General features: G+C 42.9%; 1 protein-coding gene across 15 annotated transcripts in view; it reads left to right on the plus strand.

Moving 5' to 3' along the window:
- Pard3 (par-3 family cell polarity regulator) overlaps positions 1-25,571 on the plus strand; it is a 516,377-nt gene that overhangs the window by 314,912 nt on the left and 175,894 nt on the right. For 5 of the 15 annotated variants that reach the window (XM_038312958.2, XM_038312952.2, XM_038312950.2 and 2 more), the window contains 5 exons: positions 7,576-7,735; positions 14,263-14,452; positions 17,289-17,440; positions 18,479-18,523; positions 23,218-23,445. In XM_038312958.2, coding sequence (XP_038168886.1) covers positions 7,576-7,735; positions 14,263-14,452; positions 17,289-17,440; positions 18,479-18,523; positions 23,218-23,445 — 775 coding nt within the window. Of the gene's footprint in view, positions 1-7,575; positions 7,736-9,594; positions 11,692-14,262; positions 14,453-17,288; positions 17,441-18,478; positions 18,524-23,217; positions 23,446-25,571 lie in introns of those variants that run through there. The other 10 variants (XM_038312964.2, XM_038312957.2, XM_038312962.1 and 7 more) reach the window with 6 other exon arrangements.

The raw sequence follows: 25,571 nt of genomic DNA on the forward strand, positions 1-25,571 counted from the left end.
TCGTCATCTATCTGTCTGAATCGCTGGGATCCAGGGTCAGTAAAAGATTCTGACTCAAATAAGTAAAGCAAAGAGCCGTAGAGGACTTCAGCTGCTAACACGCATACAAACACGCACGTACAACCTCATATACACATGCACGCACACACTGTGGAATGTCATGGAAGATTTTTGCAATCAGGAATGACAAAGCAGGCCATTCTTTCTATAGGACTCTAATTCCCCAAGAGGAAGGCAATCCTGCACCAGCTTGAGCATGTTTTGATAAAGGCACTGATTCATTCCATTTTGCCCTATGAAAGATGTGAGTCTCGAATCCCCGCTGAAATATCTCTGTCACGTTTGCTTCTGCATTTGAATTTATATGAATGAAGAGAATTTCAGTGCGGGAGTGACTGCCGTTGACACAGCTGACTCTGCTTCCCTGTGCTGTCATTTCCTACGTGCTTGGTTCTTACTGTTCCTTAGGACACAGTAAGCTTATAACACACTTTTATATATGTGTAGTATATGTCTTGTCATAAGTGCCGAGCTTTCTACATAGGGTGACGAGGAAGCTATCTGTACTGAGAGGATTTAACTAATGAATTACACAGCTGGAGGAGCTGCATAATTGTGTCCCCAATGAACCTCACGTGTGCTTTTGCTGGTGTGGCATTTCTATCCCTTCGTACAAACTTTCTGAGTCCCTGGGAGGGATTGTGTAAATTATACAGTAAATATGAACATCTTTGTAGGCCCTCTTGCTGACGTGAATGAACCTTATTCTACAGTGATGTGCTTGAGCTCTCACCTGGTAGGTATGGAAATCTTGTCTGAGATCACCTCATGGTGTCTCACCTACTCTTCTTAAAGCTCAAGGCTTCAAGATGAGAATCTGTAAAAGGAAGCTTCTCTATTAGGCCTCATGGCTCCTTTCTTCATGTGTTGTGGGTGCTATGTGTGGTGTGTGTGTGCGTGTGTGCATATAGAACACCCACCTCTTTTACTTATTTATGTTATTATACACACACACACACACACACACACACACACACACACACTGCGGATTTGGCTAGACTGGCTGGCCTGTGAGTCCCTGGGGTCTGCCTGTCTCTCCTGGCCCCACTCTCCAGCACTAGTGTTTACAGACAAGTAAACTTGGTTTTTCACAAGTGCTGAGGCTCTGAACTTAGGTTCTCAGGTTTGTGCAGCAAACTCTTTATCCACTGAGCTCTTTCCTCACCATCCCTACCTGAAGTACTCCCCTAGTACCCACAAGGCCCTGGGAAGCCCCTTCCTATTTCTGGATCCTCTCTGTGTAGACTGCCTGACTGTTGACTGGGTCTTATATTTGATGCTCTCACAAGTTACCATTTCAAGCCCTTGTCTCACTAGCTGGTCTTTCTGAATCATGCAAAGCCCTCCTGTGGACACCTTTGGGGTCCGTTTTGCTTGACCGTGGAGGCCCCTGAGCACATGTCTGTTGACACAGGTTTCTGTCCTGCTCGGTCCTATAGCCGTTCAGTCCCAAAGAATCACACAGACATCTACATTAATCATAAACTGGTTGGCCTATTAGCTCAGGCTTTTTGTTAACCCTTATATTAGCCCATAATTCTTGCCTGTGTTAGCCACATAGCTTGGTACTTGATATTAGCGAGGCATTCTCATCTTGCTTCCTCTGAGTCTGGGTGAGGACTGCAGCCCTCCCTCCTTTTGCATTTATTTATTTATTTATTTATTTATTTATTTATTTATTTATTTATACGGTTCTCTTGCCCTCTGCTGCTGCTGTATGGCTCTGCTCCCTGTTCTGCCTGTTCCTGTGTATCTGTGAACCTCTGGCTCTTTCCAGCTTGACACTCTCTGCTGTGGTCCCAAGCTGGTGCCTACTCCCAGTCTTGTCCCGCACCTGCAGAATATGTTTGGGTTCCATAAAAACCCAGCATTTCTCATGAAGAAAATATTAGAGAAATAGTCACCCTATGCTAGCGCACATAGACAGGGCGTGTCATCTACTCCAAACAGCACAGTCGTCTAACAACACTTTCTCACCATTTATATTTCTATGTCAGATCAGAGAAGACTTGTGTATAGGGGGACCTTGTAGCTTCTGTGTAAACATGGTGCTCTTCCTCTCCGGATTTGGAAGTCTTCAGGTGTCCCTGAAACAGAATTCCCAAGGATGCTTAGGGATGACGTTGTGATATCAAATCTCATAAGCTACTGTCCTGCTAACAACTTCCTCCTACGACAGTTGGGAGAAGCTCTCCCTTCATGTCTCACAAGCACCGGAAGTATGTCTTCAGAGATTTGAGGTTCCTCCAACCTTTCTGTGTCTGTGGCTTGGCCGGTGGTTCTCTCATCTTAGCCCATTCTTGTGTATCTCAGCTGCCCTGATCTCCCCTGTGTCCCACAAGGGCAACTCTGGAGACTGATTCTCAGTAGCTAAGCCTCCTTCTGCAGACTGCTCTCTGCCCGCCAAGCAAATCGATCTCTTCAATGTTCCAGGACAGATACCCATGTCACACAGCCTCAGGGTCAGGCTCTTGTGGAACCAGTGCTGTCTATGTCCTTCTACCTGCTCAGGCTGTGTCACCCATAAGCGCTGCTCACTCACTCGGGCTCTCTCCTAGCCGAGGTCCGCCATTAGCCTTTCAATTTCAGAATTTTCTCTCCACCTTGTTTCCATAGCTCTCTTACCTACCCTTTACTCCTGAAGGATGACAGGAATTAGGCTAATTTAAATATTCTAAGGAAACTGATATTTGTGGAAATGACTGTAATTGAACATAGCATAGGTATTTCAGTATGTCTGCTAGAGAAATTTCATAGAAAGCCTTGCTTAGCCTAAGTATAAAGGGTTGCCAGGTGAGCTTGTGTCCTACACTTACTGTGAGGAGATTTAGACATCCATGGCTGCTTCAGAGTTAATGCTGTCCCTAGATGAAATCCTCTTAGAATTAGAAAATGATGTAGAATAGCAAAGAGCCTGAAACACAATACCCTATTCCTGTCCTGTGTGTTAAGGGGTGGATTCAGAGAGGTCCGTGAAGTGAGCGGGGGCCATGTGGCTAGCACAATGACCGTCCTTTAGAAGCAAGCTTCCCCACCGCCCCACGCTGAATCTCGCCGACGGTGTCCTTTCTCACTGGTGTGGAGAGGAGCGTGGAAAACTCGCGTGGGCCTCAGAGAAAGGCAGAGACAACTGAGTTCTGGTTCTTCGACCAAACGGGGCTTGTACTAAGCCTAAGATTCCTGCGGTCACCACCTAAGGACATGAAGGAAACCAAATGAAAACAAAACCCGACACGGAGCCCTAACCCTCTCCGCCAGTCGGTTATCACGTGACCAGCCCTGACGTCATGGACAGATGTGTACATTACATGAACTGAGCAGGTTGTATCAATGCGTTTCAGAATAAGCACAGTTTTTAAAGCTCATGAATTTCTGAGGGGTGGGAGGGAGGAAAGAGGAAGAGGAAAATTACGTAATCAGTTTTTAATTTCAGAAAAATTTTAAAAGCCAAAAACCTCCCCCTCAGATTGGAAACATACCTGTTAATTCTCTTCAGGTTTCCTGACCCCCCCTTGAACATTAGTGTTTTCCAAAGTGGACCTATAATCTAGGTCAACTGTCATGCCATGTTGGACCAAGCATTAAAGACCCACTGCCATATTAACCTAGTGCACCATTTTCGGGAGAACCGGACCCATCCGCTTTTCTTCACCTAGTCATTTAACCAGTACCTGCTTCGTGGTAAACAATGGTGATACCGTAGAAATGGACGTGCCCATAAGGTGAAATTTCAGCTAATAAGATCTTCCAGTTACTGGGTGTGGGGAGGTTAGGGCTGTTTCTACACTAGCTTTTCTATGTTCCAGGTAGAGGTAGGTGGTGGGTGTCAGCGATTCATTGTCTTTACAGGAAAGCCTTCATTTGGTACGCTAGTAAATTCTTAGAAAAGACAAGATTTTACAAACACATACCCCAATTTGTATTATTATCCTCATTTAAACAAAAACAAGAGTTTTTTCATAAGAAGAAAGTATTTCAGATATTTAATTTAACAGCATAACCATTAGATAATATCCTGCTGATTATTATTTAAAAGATGTCACTGCTGTTTATAAAAGCAACGTATCATCTGAATATTTTTTTCAGAATTGTTATACAGTTTTTTGTATTATTTCCAACTTACATACTTACAAATAAAAGTGTGATAATGGTTCATAGGGGCCGTTATTACTGACCTTGCCTGTTGGTTCCTTTGCATTGTGACCACAGAGAGAAATAAATTCCTGGTCAGTGAGTCAACAAATGGGATGTTTTACATCCTGCAGCATGGGCACTGTGCTGGAAAAGCTGCTGTTCTTTGCTCGGTTGATTGACAGTCTGTTCTGCAGACCAGTGGACGGGCCGTCTCAGTCCCGCCCTTGGCCCAGGTGGACGAGAATGCAGATTTCTGCTCTTTGAACAGATGGAACAGCCCGAGAAGCTCAGCTGTGCTCACACTCATTTTTCCAATTTTAATTTTTATTAATTTTAGTGAGGTGCTAATGGTAAAGGCTGGCAAAGCACGGGCTAGTGGGGAATGCTCTTCATGGGGAGCCTTCATCTTCCGCATGGCCAGCGGACCCCCTGACACCCTCCAATATTTGTTTTCTTGCATTAAATATAAAAGAAAACAAACTGTTTTCAAATCCCTTCTCTTAAAACTGGATAGATTAGCCTGGTGTGATGGTGCACACCTTTGATCCCAGCTCACAGGAAGCAGAGGCAGGCGGATCTCTTGAGTTCAGGGCCAGCCTGGTCTACACAGGAAGTTCTAGGGTAGTCAGGGCAACACAGAGAAACCCTGTCTCGAAAATACAAACAATACCACCCCCTAAAAAAATAAAAACAAGCATACAAACAAACAAAACCAAAAAGAAACGTGGAGAAATTGCCAGTGTGGCCCCAGTACTCAGGAGGTGCAGAGACAGTCAGATCTCAGTGCCTTTGAGGCCAGCTTGAACTCTACACAGTGAATTCCCAGGTAGCTAGGACTGCTTAGTGAGGCCCTGTCTCAAAAAAAGGAGAAAAAAAAAAACCCACCAATGAAACCACAGTAAAACTGAAGAAATTAAAAGGCATTCGAGGTTCTGTTAAATATTTATATAGTAGACTATTGATGGCATCATTTAGCTCTGCCTTTTCATATGTAAATTAGACTTGGTTGAGGGGAGAATGTTTATATGTGTATTCCTTAAGAACAAGCATCTTAAGTGATTTTCTCTACAAAACCTGCCCATTCTTTTTTTAAAGGAATTTTATTTCACTTAATATAATCTTAAAATATTCCCTTGGCATACTTAATTTTTTTAAATAAAGAATGTTTATAAAGGGTGTTTTTTTTTTCAACAGAAAATTGCAGAATTGTATACTTGAGCTAAATTTATTTTTGAAAGCAAATGCAAAGACCTTTTTTTTGTCTACTGATAATTTTATCATCATAATATCCTGTAGCAAACGGAACTTGTTTCTAGAGATTTACATGGCAAATGTCTTTAATGAATATTGTCATTTAAAATTAACATGGCTTTGGTTTTGTTTCCATTTTTTCTGTGTTGCTTGTGGAGTCTAGGGCCCAGGGCATGGTAGGCCAGCACTCCGCTACAGAGCTACCCACCAGGTCTAACAGTTCCATTTTCAAATAGCACACGTCTTTAAAGGATAGGGTACTGGTTTTGTTTTTATTTTTGCTTTCCCAGGGTATCTTAGAATTGAGGTATCATAGTTCTTTAGACAGTATTCTTTTATGTCTTTATATCAGAGAACTCAAATGTCTACTTTTTAGTGAAGCTGTCCGCTGTACTCTGTAGTTCTGGGGAGCACTAGTAAAGCAAACCCTGATTTCACAGGTTAAAGCCTTATTAATCCTGTTCGCCACACTGCAAGTTTTTTATTCTCCCGCTGCTTGGTGGCCCCTGGTTGTCATTTTGTTGACCCTTCAATGGGTTCCACCTCTCCTGTGCTTCTCAAACTGGGAGCAGTAAACCTACAGCGTGGACTTCATTAGGTGTCCCACTATCCAAACCCCGGAGAGTTTCTAAGGAGAAGCTGTGATCTGTTCTGTGGAAGGCATCCCACCACCACAGCTTCCTGACTGAATGGTGTAGGCTCTCTGCTTGGCTGAAGTCGCTGTGTCTCAGGCCCTCACTGCCTGGCTCTCTGCCAGCAGCTGCACCCCAGGGAGCTAGTTTACATGGGTCCTGATGGTTCCCGTGGTGCTGGACCCTTCACCAAGGACAATGTTCAAGTCCTTCCTGCCGTGGACATCAACTTCTGGCTGTTTCTATGGCGAAGATGCCTTGTAGGACTCATCTGTGATAAGGATGACGACATACTCTTTCAATCCATGCCATAGAGATTGAATGTTTCCAAAAAGACAAACTTGTTTTTTCTTTTTTTTAATCTTTTGGAACTTAATCTCCAGGCTGGCCTCCAACTCATTCCGTAGCAGAGGATGACCTTGAACTTCTGAACTACCTGCCTCAAGGGCTAGGATTATGTGTGAGCTACTGGGCTCACTTTATTCAGTGCTGGCATTGAGCCCAGGGTCTCATGAGGCTAAACAAACACCGTAGGAACTGAACTCCATTCCCAGCTCCTGACTTGCTTCTTTTTACTGCTTAATGCTCATGTCATTATGTGTTTCACCAAAATACTTGGTCCTAAACTGGGGAGGGCGTAATTCAGTGCATGATGTATTTAAGTATTATTGCCATAATTTGCACCCCTAGAACCTACCTCAAGGTAGGCAGACATGGTCGCTGCCCGTTACAACTTTTAGGTGCAGGTAGGGAGTCCCCTGAACAAACTCCAAGTTGAGTGAAGAGGATCAAGGAAGATACCCAAGGTCAACCACAAGCCTCCACATGCATGAGTACTAGAACACATGAGCCCACACACATTTGAAACCCATACGTATGATACACACATATGCAAAAATGTCTGGGTCTTGCTTTCATACACCTCTGTGCATGCTTGAAGTGTTTCTCAGCCATGGCCTCAGACTTAGCGATTGTCTTGCAGTTATACGAGTCTTGATTTCTGCAGAACGTAGATGCAATGTGTAGCTTAAGATGCCTAAGTTGATGCATGGAGGAGGCAAACGTACTTCTATCTCAAAAGCACACAACTAGCCAAGCCTAGCATCTCCTCTGACAAGGCCTGCCTTCCACAGAGCGACAGGTAGCGTGAGCTTTAAATTAAACAATAACTTGTCTTGACCTCAGTACAGGCTTACAGTCAAACTGAAAAAAAAAATAAGCAATAAAGTGAACTTTAAATTTTTTTTTTATTTTAATGTACATATTTTTTTTCTCCCGTGGTTGAAATCTGACAGGGCTTCATAGGAGGTGTTGGATAAAGTACCACGGAAAAGTTGGTCATTAGGCCAAGCTGACAGAACAAATTATTTTGGTGTAAGTTGAAAAGTTCTAGTTCATTTGAGGCCTGGTAGGATGCCAGCCTTAGAAAGTTGTTATAACGGCCCCATGCTGTTAACCAGCCTCCAAGATTCACGTTCCCCTGTCCCTTTCTCTGCAGCTTCGGTCTCCTGGGAGCCCTGCCACCCCTGAGCTGCCCATCGAGACAGAACTGGATGACCGGGAGCGTAGGATCTCGCACTCTCTCTACAGCGGGATTGAGGGGCTAGATGAATCGCCCACCAGGAATGCAGCACTCAGCAGGATAATGGGTGAGTCAGGTAACGCTCTCTCTCATCCTTCATCTCATCTCCTGTGTGCGCTTATCCTGGTTCATGGAGAGGGGATTAATGCAATATTCATGGAAAGGAGGCCCGTGTTTCCGAGAGAGAAGGGAACGGGTTCATTATGGTCACGCAGGAAACACAAATGTGAGGAGTGTCTGCATGCACTGAATGGCTAAATAAGCTTCAGTCCCCAGCTTGATGATGAGGACAGAAAGGAAAAGGATAGGAAAGAAGTGTTTCCAATAATCAAATTACCCTTGGCTTGTTGAGGATAGCAGGAAAAGCTATGTTCTAACAAATGACAAGGCCCAACGAGGCAGCTCAGTTGGTAAAATCCTTGCTGTGTGACCATTAAGAATCTATTTTCAATTCCCAGAACCCAAATGAAAAAGCCAGATGTGGTGGCCCATGTTTGTAGTCCTGGGGCTGGGACGTGAGACCAGAGAAGGACTGGAGCTCATTGGCCAGCTTAGCCTAATGGGCAGTCTCCCAGTCCCAAGGAGAGACTCTGCCTCAAAGCAGTGGACAGCTCCTGAGAAACAGTGCCTAAGAATGGCACACATGGGCACCTGCACACATGTGCACACACACTCATATACACACATGCATGCGCACACACACCAGTGCATGCACGCACACATGCGCATGTACATGTGCAAACACACACACACACACACCAACTTTAGAGATCTAAAAGTTGTCACTCAGTTGCACTGCTGAGCCACAGATAAAAAAATACATGTTTATATGAAATATTCATTATTGGGTTGCATTCAATAAAAATTTTGTCACATTTCTGCTTTATCAAAGGATTAGTCTTGCCAGATATGCTAGCTCGTACCTTTAATCTCAGCACAGGGATGGAAGGCAGAGGCAGATCCCCAAACTTGAGGTCACTTGGTCCTACATAGAGAGTTCTAGCCAACCAGGGCAACATAGTGAGACATGTCTTTAAAAACAACAAGAACAAGAATCCTGCTTTATTCTCTAAATCCTTAGCTCATCCTCTGTGCCTTTGTTTGATCCGCCCGATGCTGCCTTCTGGGTCCCAGTCGGTGCGGTCATTATAGGTTCCCTTCTTACTGTAGTTCAGGCTTGTCCTAACAAACCCTGGAGGGGCTGGGTTTACAGAACTGCTTGTTTGGAGTTTAATTGAGACAACTTTCAAATTTAAAGAATAAAAAGCTTTCTTGATACTTATTTATTTATCTATTTATTTATTTATTTATTACTTGATCATTATTTATGTTGCAACTCCCTATAGCAAAACCCTAAATTTAGTTGCATTTTGAGTATATTCAATACAGACCTAATACAAATACGTGTTTCCATTGGGATGCATCATAGAAGCAGTGTGGTTAATTGGTTGGGATTGGCAAGGCATGGTGTTAACAGCAGACGTGGTGGGTTAAGGAACAGCCTCTCTAGTCAAGGAGTTTTCTACGGAACACTGTAGAAAAACAATATGTGCAGATACGCATGATTAGTGAAATTTCCTGCCATTTTTTTCTTCCTCCTTATTGAGCTTCGGAGAAATAGCTAAATTCTCAGTTTCTCACCTTGGTCAAAGATATCTGGGATGTGTTCTACCAATATTTTTCTAAGTATACATACCTGGCATGAGAGAACCAGGGAGGCAAACCTCGCTCTTGGTGTGAACCCCGCTTAGGTGTAAAAGGCATTGTTTCCAGCTCCTTTCAGTTAGCCATGCTGTCTTGGCTTTGCTGGATAGCATCTTTGCTGGATTCTTATCTGTCGACAGAATTTCAGACCCCCTGAGAAAGAATGTGTGCATGTGTCCCTGGATCTTTGTGCATACAAAGTGATACGCTGTAATCTCCCCTTTATTATAGGAACATAGGATTTGCCATACTGATCAGCCCATTGACACAGCAGCTCCTGTAACCTGCATCCTGCCTCCACTCCCTGGTTCTTCAGAGGAAGGCGGAAACCTAGCACTCAAACACATACCAGCCCCCACCCTGATTTTTCACCTAGTGACTTGTTGAAGTGGGTGACATGGGTTGAGGAGTACGTCATCTTCTCCATGTTCCGTCACCCGGTTTTGTTAGTTTTGACGGGTTAGTCCTTTTCAGCGGGTACCCGGGTCGGCAGTGTTTCCCCTCTCTCTGCTGGGTATGTAATGACCCCTCGCACTTATGATGACTCCCCTTGCAGACTAGTCCCTCCTGCTATGCTTGGTGCTGCTCTGCACAGTCCTGGGACATAATGGGCTGGGGGATGATACCATACTTAGTAGGTCAAGTTATTACAGTAGAATACATTTTGGGGGAAGGGACAATAGGGTTGATCCAGGGCTTCTCAATGACTTCGTTTGGCCCTGTCCTTAAGAGATGTTTTCTATGCTGTACTGGAAACTAGGAGTCCCATGAGGCTTTTCCTAGAGAAAATATATAAGCTTAACTCAACTCATCTTGCTGTTTACAAACTTCAGATTTACGCTTTTTTATTCTTATTATTATCCTTATTCTAGTATTATTGACCTTAAAGATTGTATGCTACTGGTAAAGTTAGATGACACTGAGATTAGAAATCTTGCAAAGGATGCTACTTTGCTACTGGAGGTGAAACAATACCCACTATCAGCGTGCTGTGCACCCCCTCAGCCTGCTGATTTGTGCTGTCAGGTGCTAAGACATTTCTCAGCCAGGTCCTCTGACCACTTCATGACTGTCTGCTGGGTCTTCCGTCTCACTTCTGTCTAGACCCGGGTTTCCCATGATAGAAAGGGAGGTGCTGAATTTCTTATGATAACACAAAGAAGTGGTTAATTTTATGTGAGCAGAACAGGTTTTCACAGAGAATATTCATATGTGCAACCAAAGGAAGTTGTAAGGTCTGTGATTGTTTTCGAATGCGTATACATCCCAGGAGAGAGACTTCTAAACTGTACACCCCAAAAGAAAAATCATTTGTAATTGGAAGGATGTCAGATGTCCTCAGTCACACCATCTAGCTCACTTAGCTGATAAAAGAAATGTGTCCCAAAACACCATGTTGATTTTTGCTTTATTTTTGATTTCGGGTATTTCCTCTTCATAAACGTAGCCTTCTTGGGGAATGCCAAGATCTCATGGTAAGTTTTAGTGACGCCACATCGAATGAAAGGCATCGAAGTGTCTCCACAGCAAATCCCCCGGGTCCCACTGTGAGCCACAGTTTGAATGTGTGGTTTTCTGGGTGGTGGGTTCCTCTTTAGTGACAGCTGATTTATCTCCGGCTCTTTGGATAGATCACTCAGAAATGTGACCAAAGTCCGGAATTTGCCACAATTATATTTTGGCTGGATTCCCACTGCCATTGATGTCAGTAGAACATGGCTCCTAATTTGTATTAGAAGGCAGCTTCTAAGGACTGCGGATGTAGCTAATAGCACTTGTCTAGCCTGCACAATGCCCTGCTCCCAGCACCACAAACATAGGTAAGTAAGTGAGTGAGCATAGGTAGGTAGATGGATGGACCATAGCAGATCAGGCCAGACGTATCCCTTAGTGAACCTACTTAGGAGTTCTCCTTTGATAAGCCTTGGAAGACCTTTCCAGCTATTCAGCAGTGGAATCATAGGCACAGTTTACAAAACATGTTTACTTCATAAAATTCATCACAAAGTCATGTTTGGGAGCATAGAACATGTTTTTTAAGTTTTTATCTGCATGGTTTTGTTGAAAGCAGTTTATATTTTGAGCTAAAATTTTATTTCATTTTATTGTTTATCTCGGTGGGTTTCTATATTCCTACTTCTGTGGTGAGTTTAAATAATTATGTTTAGACTATTTTCATGTTGTTAACAGTTCGACATATAAAGCTGAGACACTGATGTTGGTTTCATGAGTCTTCTTGCTGACAGTTTTCATTTCTTTTATTCCTGATATCATGCATGTTCCGTCCCATGTAAATCCATCAATGAATAAATGTCTAGTAAACAGTCATCTTGTATGTTATTGCTTCACTCTATAAGATCCTGAATGTTCATTTTGCAGTCTGTAAATGGTTGATGAAATATTGGGGTGGGAGGAATTTAGCAGCTGAAAAACCGAAGCCACATTGAATCATGATTCAGAGTCTTGCCTGTGATGTGTCGAAGGCCAACACAGGTTATTTAAGAGGTCCTGCTGTGTCTCAGTGGAACATGTAGCTCTGAACTGTGTATGTCTGGTACCTCTGCTGGTTTCTGGGACCAGATCCTGGATCTCCTCACATGCACACTAGGAAGAAGAGAATATGGGTGTGAGTGTGTGTGTGTGTATGTGTGTGACAGAGAGAGATTATGAGATTATGTTAGTATCTCACATATATTTCAACATAAAACAATGTCACATACACATTAAAAAGGGGATTGTCCACCCCAGTCAGTGTTCTATAGTTCCCATGCTTTCACTGAGAATATACATGCCAATGCAAGGGGTTGCATGTTTCATTTTAAAAGCTATGCAATATGATTACTATGTGATATTTTCTTGGTTAAATTCCTCCTGCATGATGGCTTGGTGTTTAATAACATGGCATATGTCTTTCCAGTCAGGGGAAGGAACCCTTGCTTTATGAATTCAATATGGTCATTTTGGAGACAAACTATGTCTTAAAGGAATACATTTCTTTGCTGACGGGGGTGGAATTTATACCTATCTACAAGTGACATTTTGCTGAGCAGGTTTCTACTCTAATATCCTACAAAGAAACTGGTGGTTTGAAATTGAGAGAGAGAGAGAGAAGTGATTCCATTTGATTTACTTTTGTGTCATGAGCATTCATAAGAAGCCGCCAGCTCCAGTTTGTCAACGTGGCACATTTCAATCAAAGTAGGATGTTTTCCTAGCTGGTGTGTTGATGAGCAGGGGTTTTAATGAATGTGCATGTTTCTGTTAACAGACCCCTTAATGCTAAATAAAGATGCCTTTGTAATTTCTGGCAAGTTTCTTTGTAAGGACTGAAGACAGACAACAACGTAAGGAGTTTTCTTTCTTTTTTTATTTTATTTTTTACTGAAACAGGCAGAGAAAGATATATTGTGCTTCAGACTCACCTTTCCAGTTTATCCATGCTTTCCTGATATGCTAATGCATCCTCAGTTTTAAAGCTAGCTCTAAGACTAATACTAAAATGCTAACACCCGTTGGTTCAACTATTTTGAAAACTCTATTTTGATGGGAAAGAACACGTTGCATAAAACAGCAGTGAGGGCAGAATATTTGGTGTCCTAGCACAATTGACTGAGCAGATTTGGACATTAGACTCACAGGGAGTGTTTTCTGCCATCCCGTGAGGAAGGAAGGCAGATTATCATGGCTCCTTGCTTGCTTGGGAACACACTTTCGTGTGCCGTGTCCTATGGTGGTTGTCCTGTGAGGCTATCTTCTTACAAGGTGTGCATCTGAACCAAAATGTTGTGAGTGTATCCGTGTTCAGAAAAACAAATGGCACAGATTTTGGAAAGAAGTTGCTGGAATTGTAGGTGATTTGGGATAAGGATACCATTGTACTCCACTGTCACCTTTAGGGACTCAGGGACTGGAAACACAGCTTTGTCCCAGAAAGGTTGTGATGTGTGGATGCCATGAACCTCAACACATTTGTCTGCAAGGGACTAGACAGACGACAGAGATCTGTGGAGCCTTTCTGGACTGAGTAACCACACTTGACGTCCCCTCCTCCCAGGGTAGGCCTCAGAGCCTCAAGGACGACCACATCTGGATCCATGTTAAGCTGTTCACTTCTAGGCCGCTCTCATTTCAAAGCCATTCTCCCTGGCTTGTGTGCTGGGCTTTGTCAAGTGGCACCTGAATTCATCATGGTTTAATTTTGTTGCCACTTTCTGGGATAAATGCCATCATTCCGTCTAGTAGAAAAGTCACAGCCACCATGCCAAACCCTGCTCAGCTAACTTTGGTGACCTTCTCAACAGTCCTACCCCCTCTGCCCATCATCGCCCAGGTGGACACAATTGGCACACTACCCACACTGAAGCTACCCTGTCCCGTAGGTACTTTTCCTCTCCCATTAGGATGTGACGCACTAATTACAGAGATGACATCACCTAGCGCTTGCCCGCCCTGTGGGAATTGAATGAGTAGATAAGACAGATCACCATAAGATTGTGGGGTTCCCTTCAGATTTGCTGGCAAAACTTCCCAGGGGACACTCACTCCTAAGGAGCTGTATATCAGTCATGTTCACATTAAGACATTTTAGGGGTCATCTCTGTCTTTGGGATACTTAATTCCAGAGAAGTCGCATGCCCTACTGCATGCTGTTGTGACCCTGTTGCAGAAGCGGTCATGTGGACATGAGGTTTGTGTCTGACAATACTTTATGAGAAACAAATACACTAAATTCTCATTATTCCCTCAGGTGGAGAGGGCGTCTCAAGACTTGGGTTTTTTTTTTTTTTTTGTTGTTGTTGTTGTTGTTTAGTTTAGTTTTGTTTTTAATGTAGCAAAATTTGCAATTAACAGGCTTGGCCCCTGCACTGACGTCCATAATTTCTCTTTTTCACTGGTCAGGTAAATGTCAGCTGTCTCCCACGGTGAACATGCCGCACGATGACACTGTCATGATCGAAGATGACAGGCTACCTGTGCTTCCTCCCCACCTCTCCGACCAGTCCTCTTCCAGCTCCCATGATGATGTGGGGTTCATCATGACGGAGGCCGGCTCGTGGGCCAAGGCTGCCATCAGTGACTCAGCCGACTGGTGAGTGCAGCTCAGGGCTGGGCCTGATTATTGGATAAATATGATTTAAGCAAATTCCTGAGTTGATTCCGGCAATTAGATACAAAAACTAACATGCAATGTGCTTGGGAACTAGAGGAGACAGACCTCTTGGAGGTTTTTTATTTATTTTTTCTTGCTTGGGGGGGGGGGGGATATCTGCATCTATGTCCATACATGTTGGGGCATGCTCTCTGTGAGTGTGCATGGAGAAGCCAGAGGTTGGTGTCGTGAGTGTGCATGGAGAAGCCAGAGGTTGGTGTCCTAGTCAGGGTTTCTATTGCTATGATGGAAACACCGTGATCAAAGCAACTTGGAGAGGAAAGGGTTAATTTCCTGTGTTCTTTCACATCACTCTTTACCATCAAAAGCAGTCAGGACAGGACCTCAGACAGGACAGGAACCTGGCAGCAGGAGCTGATGCAGAGGCCACAGAGGAGTATGGCTCACGGGCTTGCTCAACCTGCTTTTTTATAGAGCCTAGGACCACCAACGCAGGGCTGGCCTATCCACAAGGGGCCGGGTTCTCCCATGTAAATCACTAATGACGAAAGTGCCCTGCAGATGTACCTACAGCCAGATCTTAGTTCCCCTCCTCTCCAGTGTCTCTGGCTTGGGTCTGGTTGACATCAACCTAGTCAACACAGCCAGCATCTGGCATCTTCCTCAGTCTTCCTTCCTTCCACCTAATTCTATTGACAGTCAGGGATGCAGAGCATGCCAGTTGGCTTGGCTGCCTGTTGAGTGCCTCTGCTGCAGGCTGGGAATCTCAGACTCAGTCCTCATGCCCATGCAGCAAGCACCCCCTCCACGGAGCCATGCCCACAGCCCCAGCTTTTCTCTCTGGTGTTGCAGCACTCTGTGTGCGAGGCTTGGAGCTGCTTCTGTCAGGGCCCAGAGACTCGGTGACAGTAAGAGAAAGCATTTGATACTGGTCACCTTGTCTGGTCCTCATTCTCCCCCTCCTCCCGCCCCAGTTCTTTTAGTCTTCATGCTTGGTAGAAAAGCATGCTCTCGAGCAAAACTTGTTTCGGTGCACATCCGTCTACCCACCCTCCACCTGTCATGTGACGCATTAGGTTGGAGTTGCTAAGGACTGGCATTTTTTTCATTAGCACTTTTATGGTGATCTTAACCAAGTAAACCACCCGAGGTCTCCTCTTTCCCCGCTCCCTCCTATTCTCTCCCTTCCCTTCCTCCCATCTCCTCCCCCCTCCCCGCCCCCATTCCTCCCCAGTCCTCTCCTCTTTATGTGAGCTCAAGGAAACACAGTTAATATATTTGCTAGCTCTGCTGATGTTCTCTTGAAAGAACTTGACCTGTTCCTGCGCCTTTGCAAAGTTCATCATTAGCTTTTGTTTCTTTCTTTTAAATTCTCTACTGTAAAATACAGGACGTCATAACAGAGCTGAGCCGGAGAGCATAGGCTAATAGCTGCACCCTGAGTAGCTGAGTGAGTCTTCTGTTGTGTTCTTGCTGTGACTGCAGCTTGTATCTCCCTGGAAGATACAAAAGGAGGCAAAAGGCCTTGCGTCTCCCCCCCATGATGAGACACCTTGAAGGGGATTGCAGGAACAGAGCTGCATTGGGAAAAAGACAGAGTTGGTGTTAAGGAATAGCTTGGGGCATTAATTTCCCTGAGGTGGCTTTGAAAAAGGAACAGTAAAGATGCAGGCATCTGTGATTTTTCCTTGGGAAATGTCAGGTAGAGGAAAGACTATCAGGGAAGGGCTATCTAGGCATGCATGCCAGCTCTTCAGCCTCAGAGCCGAGAATGTGAGCTTGGCCAGTCTGACAACCTCTCCCCCAGCTCAGAAGAAAATGTTGGAAAAGCAGAAGGTCAGTCAGGCAAGATTAATAACTGGAATTTCAGCAATGGGGGGGGGGAGGGGTAGATATAGCTTCTTCAGGGTGTCATCTGCCAGCCTGGCATTCTGTCTTGATAATATTCTAGTGTACTGTTTATTGTGTCTGAAATAAATTTGATGAGTAGATTAATCAGGAAAAATTAATTATGTCACATTTTAAGAATATTTAGTTATTTTAAGTCTCTTATGAATTTGCAAGCTCATTTGACATTTTAAATGTGTACATTTATAGTTGGCTGCACAGTTCTGGAAAGCTAAATGTGTCAAATGGCTATACTTCTAATTTGTTAACTAATAGAATGAACTTTTCTCAACGCAGTAATCGAATCAGCGGCCATTAACCATGTTATTTTAACAAAGGAGAAAATATAACAGCAAATTCTAATTTTGATAATAGCAATATTTGGGAGACTATAAAATGAGTGTGAAAGTTTGCTGAGTAGAGGTTTTAAGATGCTGGCAGAAAGAATTTCATAAAAGATATGTTCCAGAATTTCTCCATGTCTGCACCTTGTCCAGTTGTGGGTGTCTCTGTTAGTTTCCATCAGAACATATCTTTTATGAAATTGCTAAATTGCAATTTATATGGTTACATGTTGCAGTACAAGGCAAGTCTTGTCAAATATTCAGGGTTTCCAATGTCTGACAAATAGCAGACTCATTTTAAACAATAAGAGAAATAATGATATATTATCAAGCGCAACGAAGAACCAGGCAGAAGGAAATAGAGAAGAAAATCTAAACCCATAGAGTTGCTTTAAGGTCAAATCAATATTTACTTTTTCTCTTATTTCCATTTAGTGCTCTTGTAAAAGTGAGGTATATTATGTTATTTTAATCTTTAAATAAAATGCATCTATCCGTGTATTAAAGGATGTGCGATCTCTCCTAAAGCTAATGTCTCCACTCTTTAGTAAGTACTTTCGTGTTTTTTCTTTCTCTTCACCCAGCTCTTTGAGTCCAGATGTTGATCCGGTTCTTGCTTTTCAACGAGAAGGATTTGGACGCCAGAGTATGTCAGAAAAACGCACAAAGCAATTTTCAGATGCCAGTCAATTGGATTTCGTTAAAACACGAAAATCAAAAAGCATGGATTTAGGTAGTGAGTACAATCTCCATGAATCTTTATCTAAATAAGGCGTGGGGTGCTGCGGGATGAAACTGAAGGTCCCAAACACATGTCTGCTTATTTTGAGCAATAGAAAAAAATGAATAAATTTCACATGTGGCAATTTGTCAAAAAAATTAGTTTACGTTACGTTTGAGATGCCCATACTCCTCACAGTAGCGTGTTGACATGACAAGCAGTATGTTGACGTGTATTCGTAGATGAGGAGAGAAGCAAACCCATGCACACCCATACTGTACCCTTGTTGCTTCATTTCAAAATGAGATGTTTTACTATTCTGTCCATTTGAGAAGTGGTTTCCTTGGAGATTATATTTGGAGAGATTTTTAAGTAGAGAACGTTTTGGAGAGAACCCATTATCTCAATCCATGTCTAGGGCTTCGTTGCCAATGCCCTTCTTGATTGCTCATCTTGAAGTGCTAATTGACAGACCTTCTTGTGCTTTAACAATTATGGCCTTGAATCACATTAATAACTTGAGAATATATTCTAGAACAAATCTGGGAGCAAACAAGAGGAGGAAAATAGCCATAGTTGTTCAGCCAGGCACCAATCAGGTAGTCTCTCTCTATAAATCAAGTTCTACTCCCAAAAGTAATTCAATTAATACAGGTATAAACTAAATGATTTTAAAAATCTTTGTTAGTCAATCATAACTTATGCTGTTTTCTGGTGGCTGTTTGAACTCCAAGACTAAAAGCATTAATGTCAGAGATATGTAAATACATAAATTTAGACAGTGCACTGCCTTGGCTAATGATCATACACTAACATACAAATAACACGTGACCGTGAGATGAGATGACTGGCATACTGCATGAAGAGACTGCTTATTTTTCTCCTTTTAATTTTTGATTATGAATGTTTGCTTGTTGTTTCATTCATTTATTTATTTTTGCATGGAATATTGCCTAAGAATTGTGCTCTAACGGTCAAGACTGGGGGAGGGTTACAGCATGTCGGGCTTCGGGGACTAACTGGGCTAACCATTATACATTTACCTTTTAACAGTAGCTGACGAGACTAAACTCAATACAGTGGATGACCAGAGAGCAGGTAAGAATGGACAGTTAGACTGTTGCCATAGAAACCCTGGTTCAAGGAGCTTATCGTGATTATAGAGCTGCCAGTCAGGCTGCATGGAAGCACCGGTATTCCTGTCTCACTGAGACGCTTTCGTTATGGAAAATCGAATAGCAGGAGAAAATACATTTTTTTCTGTTATGAGAAATTTATCAGCAAATTGTGTGCCAGATGGAATGGAATGAACTACCTTTGCCATGTTCAAAACAACCTTAGATTTTTTTTTTTTTAAATCTTACTCGCATAGAAATGTTTTTGTGGTGATATTTTTTTTAATGGTAAATCAAAATCCTAAGAAAACATCTCTTATTTGTACTCATAAGATCTTTAGTCATTGTGTGATGTCTTAGTTCCTGTCAGTGCTCCACGCGGTGGTTTTTATTTGGAAAACAACATCACCTATATTAGCATTTCTCAGCCTGCGGGATGCTACCCCTTTAGGGGTTGAACGACCCTCTCACAGGGTTAGCGTATCAGATATCCTGCATATCACATACGTGCATTGCAGTTCATAGCGGTAGCATGATTACAGTTATGAAGCAGCAGGGAATAATTTTGTGGTTGGAGGTCACCACAGCATGGTAACTGTATTAAAGGGTCGCGGCATCAGGAAGGTTGAGAATCCCTGGCCTATGTGAACTCTTTTCTCTAAATGACAGAGTTTGCCCTTGCTACTGATACTCTTGATTTTCGTCTGCTCTCTCCTGTGTCTTTTTCAGATGTGGGTATTAGCTCATTGTCAGCTCTGACATTAGTTTGAACTATATGATACATATGGCTTCATTAGCTTTTGGAATCCATTCTAAATCTTACCGCTTAATCATTTCATAGGAATAATAGGCTACATAGACTAGGTTAGCAGTACACTATATCTTATTTTTTCATATTACTACATGGAAACAATCAGTGGAGTCTGTCAGTGTAATTAAGCAGTGTGCTGTGTGCAGTTGAGCATGCATGATTTATTAGTGTATTTTGGAATATCTTGTTTTAATTATTCTAGATCCAGGATAATGTAATTATATCACTTAGCACGTATTAGCTTTAATTTGCCTTTTTAACCTGCTGTAGTAATTAGTCTCAGCCTGTGTGTTCGACATAGATGCATAAAGATTACTGTGGATGTACTTGGCGTTACCATATCCTGTGAAGTAAATGATAGATTATAATATTGCATTCAATAAATTATAAGTTAATCGTGTTCGGGGCAATTAACTGTAGCCTCAGATCTTACCAAGTAGCTGTTTTTCTGGTAAAAAGCATAGAATTCGTTGAAATTCTGATGTGGAGCTGTAGGGCAAGTCTTGGTCGTCTGCATGTGTACAGTGGGCAGTTAGCATTTAGACTCCCTAGTCCTCAGTGTTGGGTGCTGTGCCAGGCAGAGCCTCACACCTCCACAGTGGGACACTGAACACTGTCCCTTATGTGAAAGCCAGGAGTGTTAACTGAAACAACCAAAGTTACCGTGAGTAAGAATTAACTTACAGATTACAACTGAAAACGTTATATAACTTTCACGATGACGATTCGGATTTATCGTCTCTTTCGGACCTGTGTGTTTGCAGGCCACCTGTTAGGTCTTACAGGAGAAGGGCATTTTCCGGATTTGCGTATACAATCTGTCCTATGCATATAATTAAACTGGAAAGTTTGAAGAGGAACTTTATATGGTCACCAGGATGCTCTTGGTTTGGGGGGTTCTAATCTCTATTGATAAATCCGTAGGCTGTGTTCTCCCTGCCCAGTGTTAGCCAGTGAACGGAGTTTTCCGTTGCCTTTGCTCCTTTTTCCTCATTTCGGGGCTGCCTAGATTCTTGGACAGGTTAGACCAGAGCTTTGGACAAGGCATGCTGACGTTTTGGTATAGACACCTGTCTCGTTGTAAGCCACTTGTTATGAAAACAGAATTCTTTCTTTTTTTTTTTTTTTTTTGATACCTTCATTGTCACCTTTTTTCCCCCAAGAGGGCTCTTTATTAGCAGACAGCAATCAGAAGCCACCTGGTGTACGCCTTTGATCTCAGCCCTCAAGAGACAGAGGCAGGTGGATTTCCTTGGTCCTAGCTATTGAGCTCTGAGTTCTGGGCCAGCTAGTGCTGCACAATAATACTCTATTAAAAATAAAATAAAATAAAATAAAAAAACAGACCAGAGCAACAGACCTAGGGCCAGGGTGCAGCGCAGCGGCAGAGTGATTGCCCCACGTGTGGAAGGCATTGAACAAACAATGTTGCTCTAAGAAAGATCGTTTATATATGATTTCCTTGGCTTAGGGACGTAGGAGTCTTGTATTTTTTTTTTTTTTTTGCAGTGACTATACTTTCTTTCAAAGATAATAATGAGATCTTTTAGATTTCTTAGAGGTAAAAATGCCTGTATACTAAGGATCTAAAGATTTAAAAGCGAAAGCTTCAAGATACCGATTCTGAATGAGAAAACGCTGCCTTCCATACTGGTCGTGAGTTGTCTTTTGCCCATGTCTTATTTCGAAGACCCTGTCTCAGTTTTCATCATAGGAAATGCTGAGCTTATGACCTGTTCTAGTGGGACCTGAGATCCAATCAAGCCTTGTGCTTCCTAGCAAGCAGCTGACCTGGAGTTCCATCCCCAATCCAGAATTCTCAGTATATCACTTAAAGCCTTTGTTTCTTACTCTGGTGGATGAGATCTATGACAGGCGCAGTGAGCTCTTTCTGCTAAGAACCAGATAATAAGCAATCCAGGCTCGCAGGCCATGGGGTCTCTGGCAGCTGTGTGATTTCACAGAAGTGGCATGAAAGTAGTCACGGATTGTATGTAAATAAGTAGGCGAAGCCGTGTTCCAGCCGTGTCTGGGTACCTTTGCTGATCATGCTATAGGTTAACTTTCTGTAAAACTTTTTGCTGTGCAAATTTCATCCATGCATGAGCACACTGCATTTACCAGCATTATGATAAAATGTTATCCACAGTGTTATATTTTAGAGAAGGAAGATTCAAAACTATGTAGGTTGTTAAATATGTGTGTTGAGAGACACCGGTACACTAGTGGAGTTTTCTTGCTGATGTAATTGCTCTGCACCTTTACTTGTCATATCACTGGGGATCCTTTGCCTGATTCATGCTTCACGTGGCCCTAATACAGATAGGGAAGTTTGAAATTTCACAGGCCTGATTCATTCAGCAGTGAAGTCCTTGCTGCTGCTGTTTCTAGAGGATGTGAAGGTGGCTGACCCGCCAAGGAGGACGCGGCTCCCACTGCGCCTGACTCCTTGACATCGTCCCTTTTGTTCTAGAACACTGTTCATTTTCCTTCCTGTGACATCGACTTCATGAATCATGTCAGAAGTGTCAGCCACTCGCTGCGGGGAGTCAGAGTGACGTGTGCTCCTTGTAAAAACATATTCTGAGTGTGCTTTAGTTGCAAAATAAGTAATCGAATACATATAAAACTGCCCCCCGAGACATCATCATTTGCTCCTGAGACCAATAGCTTATGTAATGCTTTTCCCCCACTAGTTATATTTGTGCCATTTTCTCTGCCTGTATTGTGAGCACCTCTGCCCTTCCCGAGTACTGGTGCCCTGTGGTGAAAATTAGGTAAAATATGTAATATAAATGAAGCATTAGAGGATAATTCTTATTTTGACACTTCCAGTTAGTTTTCTTTGTGTCTTCCCACTCTGAGCAGTGGTGAGCTCACCTCTCAGCCATTTGTCTTCCACGTAGTAGCACGGGGAAGCTGCTCCCTAATTATTGATCAACATATGTGTGGGTGACCCCATGTGGAGATAAGCTGTTTAGTCTTTCTACCATCTCTTTTCTTTTTTCCATCTGTCTTTTTAGGAAGATGAGTGAGGAACCAGCCCTGTCACCTGGCCCACCCAGGTGGAGGTGTCAGCCTTTAGAATCTGCTGACGTCCACCCCAGTGTGCCTGATCAGACAGTGATGGATGGGGCTGTCTCCTTTGCTTAAAGAAAATAGTTCAGAATGCCTGCCAAGTCGGGTGCGCTTGGTATCTCAATCTTTTTCTTGCCTTGGTTCTTCCAGAAATAAAAGCAAAAATTGTAAATCCCTGGTGTGTAAACACTTCTGTCTCTCAAGGAGAGAAGCCCACATGGGACATGTCTTCATATCTGTGCTGCACTTTGTCTAGAACATTCTGTTCCCAGAGCCACCTTTCTGCACGGTGCCAGCTAAGTGTGCTGATGGCCCCGGGACTGCTGTGTTCATGTTCACATGGCAGACCAGATGAAGCCCGTGACAGTGAGGTCCACCTTCTGCCGATCATAACTTTGCACTACAGTAAGGTGCTGCAGTTAGGTTGCAGAGATGATTCTCCTGCAGCCTCCTCACTGCCTCTGCATTTTAAATGCAATTATTCGTCATTCCTGTTGTTTTAGTGTATAGATGTGTTACATTGCACAGTGGTTTGATAATGACTTCATCTGTTCTGGTCAAAATTAATAAATTAGAAATTTTTCCAAATGGAAATAGATATAAAAACGTAATGTTTTTTTTTTTAAATTAACTACTGCTGTTTGTACTTTATATATTTTCCACCCACATTCTAGAACTTACCACTTAGCCACTCACTTTATCACCACAGGTGTCCATAGTGCATAGATTGTTGGATCTGAGATTCTCACTTCGCACTCACTAATCCTGTATTGTTCTGACCCTCCAAGGCTCCCCCAGTAGAGATGTAGGACCGTCCTTGGGTCTGAAGAAATCCAGCTCTCTAGAAAGCCTGCAAACTGCTGTGGCCGAGGTGACCCTGAACGGGAACATCCCCTTCCACCGCCCCCGGCCGCGGATCATCCGAGGACGGGGCTGCAACGAGAGCTTCCGAGCCGCCATCGACAAGTCCTACGATAAACCCGTGGTGGATGACGACGACGAGGGCATGGAGACCTGTGAGTGTCCTGGCTGCGTGCATAGCGATGGCGCATGGCTTACGTGATCCGTGCTCCTCAGAACGTGCTACCAGAATCCCCTGGCATCCCCAGGTCCTTGAGGTGCCTCTCTGAGGTCTAGAGTGTTCAGAGCAAAGGGGTCCTTACAGCCGTCTTCTCTTTCTGGCCCCTACGTGGGCTTTTATACCATGTGATACTGGACTCAGTGAAGAAACAGGGTCTTTTTAGACTGGGTTCTGCTATAGAATAGCTCAGGCTGGCCTTGAGCTGAAATCCCTTCGTAGCCCCTCCAGTGGCAGAGAATGCAGGCCTGTGCCACTCTGCCCGTCAAGGTGCTGTCCTCTCAGCCTCTGTGAAAGTGACATCGGAGGATAGGAAGGAGAAAACCCAAAACAACTGCTCTCACAAACTTATTTCAGGAAAATACAGGGGTTTTTTGAAAGTATAATACACTGAGCTCTAAATTGGTATTTATTTATAGATATAATTCACTTTAAAAATATCATTTGGATTTTTCAATAACTATACCAAAATCTTTGAAAACCATTCTGTGTATTGTTTGCCAGGTAGCATAGCCAATAAGTATATTTAATAGCTTATTATTTTAAAGACACATTTTTGGATTAAAACAGATGTGTCTAATTTTGAATTTTCCCCAAATTACTAAATATTTTAAGCCAATCTGAGAGTCATAGTTTAGTATGAGTAGATTTTTCTATGAATCATTAAATGGGATATATGTTTAAACATTTATTTAAATTTTTTTGAATAATAAAGTACTAATTTAGAAGATGAAGAACTTAGGAATTATAAAGATGCGTATTATTGATTAGTACATTCAATAATTACTATTTTACAGTTTATATTCTTAACTTACATTTATTTTATTAGTGTATTAAGTATACAAAATAACAAGCTTCCCCGTGGTATTTTTCAAGCATACATACAGCATGCTCATCATATCCACCCCCCTCACTGGCCTTTTTCCTTTTCATTTTGTTTGTTTCTGGTCCTGGGAATGAACCTGAGACCTCAGACATTCAAGGCAAGTGCTCTACCACTGAGCTACAGCCCCAGCCCTAACTGTCTGCCTTTTCTTGTAGTTTTATACGCCTGGCCTTTCTGATTGCCCGGCTCCTGGGGGCTCACGATGACCACGCTTGTGCAGTTAATCACACTGTGTGGATTCCATGTAGACACCCTGACCGTGCAGTGTGGAATCCAGAGAAGGAAATGCGATTGCATTTTAGATTTTAACATCGAATATGACTACCTGTGTGCCTTATCTATAAGGAAAGCTGTGGACTATACAGCCTGAAGTTAAATCCAGGACCAGAGAATGTTTCTAGGGAATGTAAATTACTTTCAGTTCCACATTTGGATAGACGACTCCCAGTACACATTCCTAACACAGCTAGTGGTGGGGAAAGGGAGCTTTAATAAACAATGCATCTTGAGATTTCAAGCAAAATGACAAAATTTTTGCCTGTAACATATATGTTGGGAACATGAGTATTTCTGGCTAATACGCTAAGTAAAATTCAGGGAGAGGATGGCTACGTCCCTGTCCTTTGTCTATATCTAGAGCATCTTTACACTATAATCAGCCTGTGATTTAGATTCATCCCCTTCTTGCTGCCAGGCCTGGTCTTGAATTTCATGGGTCACAGGGTTGTCACTCCTGCGGTGATACATAGGCCATGTAGGTCTTTCTGTTGTTCCCACATGGGCCCTGGCATGTGCTAGCCTCCTAGTGCTTAATAAGAACCCTTGGTTTCCTCCAAAAGAATCAGGGGTGCATGACTACCGTTATCAGGAGATTCTCATTTTTACATGAGAATAAAGAACCAGGGGCTGGAGAGAAAGCACTGACTGCTCTTCCAGAGGACCGGGGTTCAATTCCCGGCACCCACACAGCCGCTCACAACTGTCTTTAATCCAGTTCCGAAAGCTTTGGCATATGTGTAGGCAAAACAGCAGTGCACATAAAACAAAAACAAACAAATAAATAATTTCTAAAAAAAATAGAATAGAAATAGGAAGGGTTTCTCTGGCTTCTGGTGCAATAGGTCAGTGGACTGGTGTCCTCCTCTGCTTTCTAAGCCCTGCCTTTTCCACAGTCCGGC

Source organism: Arvicola amphibius, chromosome 15 (assembly GCF_903992535.2).
Source record: "Arvicola amphibius chromosome 15, mArvAmp1.2, whole genome shotgun sequence".
In the NCBI taxonomy this organism is placed as follows: domain Eukaryota; kingdom Metazoa; phylum Chordata; class Mammalia; order Rodentia; family Cricetidae; genus Arvicola; species Arvicola amphibius.